The sequence below is a fragment of the Camellia sinensis genome, chromosome 3 (assembly GCF_055761805.1).
Source record: "Camellia sinensis isolate YWXY chromosome 3, ASM5576180v1, whole genome shotgun sequence".
NCBI lineage: Eukaryota > Viridiplantae > Streptophyta > Magnoliopsida > Ericales > Theaceae > Camellia > Camellia sinensis.
In genome coordinates this window covers 99450477-99458613 of record NC_138963.1, presented here as the reverse complement: position 1 = coordinate 99458613, position 8137 = coordinate 99450477, and the positions used below count along the sequence as shown (strand labels likewise).

Genomic DNA, 8137 nt, shown 5'->3' with positions numbered 1-8137 from the left:
GAGAGAGAGAGAGAGAGAGAGAGTTGTTTTAGATATCTTAATTAAGTGTAACATCATTAGGTTTGAAAAGTGGATCAAATTTTTAGACTTGAATGGCAATATTCTTTGTTAAATACAAGTTTATTTGTTAAATATATATATATATATATATATATATAAAGTTATTTTGGTGAACTTATTTTTTGTCAAAAAATTTATTTTAGTAAGTTATTAAAAAAGTAAAAATGTTAAGAATGTGTCAAATAAATTAGTGCTTTTTTTAGCAGTGAGTTGAGTTCTTTCCATTTTATTCTAATTCAACCCAAATCTTCCTCAGACTCAGCTTTTTGTGGGCTGCTAGTTCTGAAAAGATGTAAACATCCTCAAAGATGCTTCCAGGTGTTGTTGTATGTGGGAGTCAATTGTTTGTTATTTTTATCATTTTTTTTTTTTATACATTCAAAATAAATTTTATATACAAATAATATATGAAGAGACATTAAAACTGAGAGTAATGCTAGTCTCACAAGTTATAATTTAATTGGTTCATATGCCGTCACAAACTCACAAGTAATGTCTTAGGGCATTGTCACCAGCTACCTTAATTTAATTGTATTTGGTTGATATGGTAGAATTCATTACTTTGTGTAGTTTTTTGTTTTATGAAAGACACATCACGATGGATTAGTGTGGAGAAAATGTCCATATTTCATCGGTGGATTATTTTTTATAGGATTAGATATGAACGATTGTTTGGTAAGAATAAGTTATACTATGTGGATTTTTTATTTTTTATCAATAAGTAGAAGAGTAATTATAAATACGAGAAACATTTATATCATTAAATAGGTTACAAGTCTAAAATAACTAGAAAATCAACAAAGCTTAATACAATCAATAAATCAAGCTCAACAACTACTACTAAATATATACAATTCTTATAATGGTGAAATAAATACTATTACAAATGATATTAAACTCCTCTCCATAGGAGTCACCACAAAGGGTGTTATACAACTACTAAGTCAAATGCTTTGGTTTGTACTATTATTATACTATGTGATTAAGTAGGATAAAAGATTGGATATATGATACAATTAGGGGTGCTCACGGACCTAATCGATCCCCAAAAATCGACCGACCTGATTAAATTTACCTATTTTTAAGCGGTTTCGATAGTATAGATGGATGGAGATTTTTCAAATCTGCCTATGTTCGAATAGATGGCAAATGAAGGGCCATCCGATCAATCCAATTTGCCAACCCACCTTAAAAAAATGATGTTATATCTTTATACTTTGTATATTTAAAAAAATGATATTTTATTTAGTAATAATATTAGCTATTTATGAAATATGAAAGTTTGACCTTAAAAATGAAGAATAAAAAAAATTGGATTCAAATAAGGCCCAAAATAGTAGAAAATTATTCTAAATAGTTCAAAAAAAAAGCATAAAATAATAAAGTCTAAACAGCCAAAGTAATCTGCATCCATCCCAACAATCTACATAATTTGTTCAATCCGCATTCGCTAACTATGGATGGGTGCATTTTCATTTTTTTCCAATCCATCTAAGTTTAGACGGATGGCGGATGGGAAGCTATCTGACTCAACCCAATCTGCGAGCATCCCTACATACAATTATGAGAATAAAATTATACCATGAATAAATATATTGGATAAAAGATTAAATAGAGAAATGAGGTATTATGTTTGGTTAAGATGAGTCAAAAAGATTTAATTATTTTTACCATTAGATGAAGAAGGAAAATAATCACGAGGGGCCTAATCCCTAGTACCACAATTCTTATGGTATGCCTTTTTTTTTTTTTTTTCTTCATTTAATCCTTATACTAGTATTACCATAAGATGATTCATAGTTTTAATACCATGATAAACAAACAGTAAAATTTGAGATTGTAGCCCAAGTGATTATGTGAGAACAATTGAGGTGAGGTCTTATATTTGAGTCAATTGAAAAGTATTGACCTATGTAATAATTTAACTTTACTAACATACTAATATTCTACTAAGTTAAAAGAACATGTAAAGCATGACTATCCCATACCTGTTATCCTCCTTTATCCCACAATCAAGAGACGTACTATTTTTGAGGTGTAACTCAATTGTTCCCCTCGCCTCTTATCTCCCATTTAGTAAGATAATCAAAGGTAGCCTAAGAGCATATTCAATAATTTTCTCTCAATCCAACAATCATTTTAATTTAGAGTAATGCAAAAGTTAGTTAATTTGTTAATATTTAAACTTACAATTTATATTTAATGTCAAAAGTAAATGTGTAAACTAAAATTAAATGTCATTATTTTAAATAACTTACAAATTACGGTTTAATTTTAAAATAATAGTAAGTACAAAAATAAAAAAATAAAAAATCCAATGGAACTAATTTTACTTTTGTATTACGTTGGGGTACCTAGGTAGGTCTAGGGCACGACAAAAATTTTAAAAATTTAAATTAAATACATGTTTTGAGTTTTCAATATGTATCCAAAAATACCATACAAAATACCGGTAAGTGGAAAATAATATCCAAATTTTCCTACTTCATAGCATATCACTAACCACAAGGATTTGGGGTGCCTGTTGTGAGCAGGCACTGTTGTGCGGCTTTATGGGCTTATTTTGTGATCTGTCTTGATACTCTGAATCGTTCACATTTTAGAGTACACCGAGCATAACATACCTGCAAAAAATTAAGTTAATCAAATATTGTTAACCCTTTCATCTACTCACATTTATATTTATTTTAATACTTTAAATCACAATATCATTTATTTTTGAAGATACAAATGTGAATAGATGAAAGAGTTAACGATATCTGATTAACTTAATTTTTTATAAGTATGTTATACTCAATGTACTCTAAAATATGAATGGTTCAAATTATCTAAACGGATTCCGAAATAAACCTATAAAACTGCACAACAGTGCCTTCTGTGCTGGATGCACAGCAAGCACCCCAAATTCTGACCACAATCATCTAATGGATCTTATTTCTTATCTAAAATACAATGACACACATCATTTTACCTAAATGATGTTACCACAACATTAATGTTAAGTTGTGTTTAAATTTTAGGACAAAATTTATTTTATCTCTATGGTATGACATAATAATACTTTATTCCCTTATATTTTAAAAATTAAAATACAACGGTTAACACCATTACTTATAGAGGTAAAATGACTATAATACCCTCAAATTTTATGTTTTTTATTATTTTCTTTCTCTCTCATCTTTCATACATATAATTTATAATATCTAGTATTAATTTAATTAAATCACAATTCACTATAAATTCTTAATTATTTATTGTAATTCTTACATTTTTATTATAATTTTAATTTAATTACTATTATATTTTAGATCACAATTAATCCTAAATATTTAACTATTTATTGTAATCACTAACTTTTTAATTTAAATATATTTTAGATCACAATTAATCCTAAATTCTTAATTATTTATTAGAATTTCTAACATGTAAATATAATTTTAATTTAATTATGTTTTAAATCAATTCTTAATTATATTTTATATTTTAGATCAATTATAAATTATATTTTAATTAACATATTAATTTAATTTTAGATTTGGAGAAAATGAGGGTAAAATTGTCCTTTTGTTGTATTCATATTTCATTTTAATTTTTCAAAAAATAAAACCTATTTTAATTTTAAAAAAAAATAAAACCTACTCTCGAAAATGGTGTGTGTAATGCACCTTCCATTCATTCAGATGGAAAACTAACGGTAACACTTTAGTTTAAAAACTACATAAGGGCTTTCTGATTATATTTGAACAATAAGGGAGTAAAGTGCTCAAGCTCCAAGCCACAATGGGGAAAAATAAATTTAATCCTAAATTTTAACAACAATGTTACAATTCATTAAAGTTTATTCAGAAAATCAACATGTAATCTAGATTTATTCTATAAATATGATTCATTATACAACAATTCAATCTTAACCATACATACATTTTCTTGACACAATTCATGATAAACAATTATGGGTTCCCAGACCTTTTGAAATATTAAATATGAGTAAAATTTATAGAGGAAAAGAAGAAAGAATTTGTTCACATTTTCCTTCAACTACAAATTCTTATCCAAACCCAAACTATCTAAATACAAAATAATATTAATAAAAAAACAAAGGGAAAATTTAAATTCAGTGTACAATTAAAAAATAGTTATAGATCATTGACAATTTTTTTAAATTTTGATAATTGAATTCTTAAACTTTTTCATCAACTTATAATAATTTTGTGAAAATATGACTGGGTGATGATTTTTCCAAAGGGCTTAGTTTCTCTCAACCGATTTAGATGATTAAAACTGTTCACTTTTTAAAATTCATTGAGGAGAATATTTATGAAAAAAATAAAATGATTTGACATTGATAGCTATATATTTGAATCATATTTGTTTTTAAAAAATGGATGTCAAATCTAATTTTAAGAATAACTAGCCATTTTTTATAATACAAATTTAATTCATACATATAACAATCGATACTCGATCATCTTAATTTTTTGATCGAATATTTTACCCAATGAGTCTTAAAAAGTGACCAATTCAGATCACTAAAAATGGCCCTAAAATAGACCTATAAAGCCCAAATACTTTTTCATGTGGAGATGACCAAATTCTTCCTCAAAAACTAACATACATACGTCGTGTGTATATGAAAACTATATACTAAAAACCTATATACTAAAAAAGGATAATGCTATGGTACGTTGTGTATTCTGTTTTTGCAGTACCATCGGGGTCTATCTTAACTTTTTGAGGACTTAAGGCGAACTTAGAAGGGATTCGACTCTTATACATATTTTAAAATATATAAGTATGTATATATATATATATATATAAATTGGTAAAATAATAACAATCTTCAATTTATTTTTATTTTTTACTTATATCTTCTATAAATTTGTTGCACATGATACACATAATTATTGACGAAAATCATAATTATTTGAACATTTTCAATTGTTAACACTATTAATTTATTTATGCTTTTTTTGACGTAGTAAATTAAAGGGCAAATTACATATACACCCCTCCAGGTTTGGTTAAATTACAGATACCCCCCTGAGGTTTCGGAAATTACATCCCGCCCCCTGAGGTTTGTATTTTCATAACAATTTACCCCCTGAGGTTTATATTTCATAACAAATTACCCCCTAATTTCTTATGCAAATATAGCATTCAGGGGGGAATTCGTAATTTCTCAAACCTTAGGGGGGTATCTGTAATTTTGTCAAACCTGGAGGGGTGTATATGTAATTTGCCCATTACAAAATTTGATTAATTTCAACTTAAAAAAATTATTTTTTCAGAAACAATTATAACTCGTATAATTCTATAAATAATAAATTTGACAAGCAACCATCTATTATTTGTTAATAATTTATCAATTTAATTATTTATTTAAATTTCTATTTTTCAATTACTAATACTATAACTGAAATAATTAACCAAACACAATATCAAAATTCTTTTGAAACCCATTTTTTTTTTAGATGGAATTTAGGGATCCGAAACGACTGCATCGGCCACCTTATTTCAGGGCCGGCCCAGAGCACCATTATCCTCTTTTTTAAGCCATCCCTCCCTCCCTCCCATACCAACCCATATCTATCTATCTATCTATCTATCTTCATATCTACCACCACCACCACAAAATTCTTTTACCTCTTTTGTCTGGTTAGTTAGTTAGTTAATTAGTTAGTTACCTTCTTTTCACTCCATGAACAAAGAAATGCTTCACTCTCTGCTCATCAAACCAACACTCTCCTCCTCACTCTCTCCCATCCACAACCCCCATTCCTCCTCACTCTCTCCTCCGCCGCTGCCGCTGCCGCTCCTCCTTCGGTTCCGCCCGTCCCACCGCCAGAACCTCCGCTACCTGAAAACTCTCGGAATCATCAACCCCCAAACCAGAACCAGAACTCCCTCCCCAGAATCCCTAGCCCAAATCCTCTCCACCGTCCATTTCTTCAGATCCAAGGGCTTCTCCGATTCCGACTTCCCTCGACTCGCCTTCCTCTGCCCCGACCTCTTCTCCGCCACCACCACCTTCTCCCACACTCAGCTCCAACAAATCTTCGATTTCTTCGCCACCGATTTAGCCGCCTCCGCCCAAGAATCACGCCGACTCATCCTCTGCTGTCCCAAAATTCTACTTTCCAATGTCGAATTTTGCCTGAGACCCACGCTCATCTATCTTCGACAGTTAGGGCTTCAGAAGCGCAATTTGAATGCGCATCTTCTCAACACTCGGATCGATAAGCTTGACGAGAAGATTAGGTTTCTGAGGGGGGTGGGGTTTTCAGAGGACGAATCGGCTAGGGTTTGTGCGCGATTTCCGGCGGTGTTTGGGTACAGTGTGGAGAAGAATCTGAGGGGAAAGTATGAGTATTTGGTGAGGGAGATGAAGAGGAATGGTGTTGAAGAAGTGAATGGGTTTCCTCAGTACTTTGCCTTTAGTTTGGAGAAGCGGATTGTGCCCAGGCATTTGCATCTCAAGCTGAGGGGTGTTGAGGTTCCATTGAAGACAATGTTGATGTGGAGTGATCACAGATTTTATGCTAAATGGAACTGAGATTCCTATTCCTATTCCTATTCAATTTCTTTTTCTTTTCTTTTTTAGTGAGGATGAAAAGAAAAGAATCGTAATATATGTGTGTGTATATATATATATATATATAATTTAAATTGTTTATTGAATTTTGGCTTTGATGCGCATGCGCTGCCTTGATACATCAACTGTTTTTGCTTGGTTGGATTTCTTAAGACTTTTTAGATTTTTAATTTACTAATGAAGTGGGGGAAAAAAAAGTAAAAAATCAAAATCAATTTATATTTTATTCATTTGTCTTGATTTATTCTTCATTTTCGTCTATGAGTTTTACACAAATTCAAGGTCTAAACCAATTATGCTAATATTTTTGTTTTAACTTTTGTTTATGACTCAAAAACGACTTAAACAAACCCTCAACGGTGAACTCAAATGATGGTTAACTCAGATGGTTAACCCTCCAAAATGATATACTGGTTGCCCTGTTTAGGAGTTAGGCTCTGAACTTCAAGTACACACTCGTGTGAATCGAAAGGCCTCTTCGCCTAGGCCAAGTTCTCAACCATAAAAATAAAAAAATAAAAAATAAAAAGTTAAATAAGTATCATGAGGTTGGAGAAGAGATGTTTTAAATTTCTATTTACAGATTATAAACTTTCAATTTAAAATAAATTAAGTTACTAAGGCCTGTTTGGTAACCATTTCGTTTTCAGTTTTCAATTTATATTTACAAAAATTTTAAAAACTGTTATAAAAATTTGTTTGATAATTTTTTTAGTTTATATATAGTTGTCACAGTTTATAAATTTGAGGAAAAAACGTAAACTCAAAAAATCAGTTTACGTTGGTTTTTAAACATAAATTTAAAAACTTGACTAACAATTTTTTTTTTCAATTGATTTTTTTTAATTAATTTTTTTTCAATTATAATGTGTATGATCCCATTGTCATAAATAATAAAAAATAAATATAAATATTTTAAGTCTAAACAAATATATCTTTTAATTTATGTTTTTAAATTTTTTTAAATATTTTGTTCAAACCAAATGCGTTTGTAATTTATATTTTTTTAAAAATAAACAAAAGTCAATTTATAAAATTTTTATAAACATAAATTAGAAACATAAACGTTACCACACGCTACCTTAGCAAACACATTATTTGGTACTTAGTGGTTGGGTTGGGTTGGGATTGCCTCGGTAGCATCTTAGAGCTCTAAACAATGTATATTTTGTTCTTTGATTTTAGCAGTCTCCAAATTAAAGACGCGACATTGCAATCAGTGAATAGAAACTAGTAAGTTTTGAGCGAGTGCAAATGATCAAATTCTTTGTGCAACCCATGGCAAGCAATGAAGTTTCCAAATTAACCTAGAGCAACTTCTTAATCCTGTACGTTGTAGGTGATGATGTGATGACACACTACTGTACTGAGAGTGGAGAGAGTCAAATTAACATCCGATCCGAGTGAGGTTACCTACTTGAGGGCTCAATTACTGGACTACTACCATTCACAGCAGTTGACACACGCTATGACACAGCCGTAAGA

General features: G+C 29.9%; 1 protein-coding gene across 1 annotated transcript; it reads left to right on the top strand.

Annotated features, from left to right (window-relative positions):
* Positions 1-5363: 5363 nt before the first annotated feature.
* Positions 5364-6771, top strand: LOC114316958 (Mitochondrial transcription termination factor family protein). The gene has a single exon (XM_082920463.1). It carries the CDS (start codon positions 5759-5761, stop codon positions 6611-6613), a length of 855 nt encoding a protein of 284 aa, XP_082776589.1. The 5' UTR covers positions 5364-5758; the 3' UTR covers positions 6614-6771.
* Positions 6772-8137: the final 1366 nt, after the last annotated feature.

What these genes read in the sequence shown, in the direction of transcription:
- LOC114316958 (XM_082920463.1), top strand. Translation starts at nt 5,759, where the DNA reads ATGAACAAAGAAATGCTTCACTCTCTGCTCATCAAACCAACACTCTCC.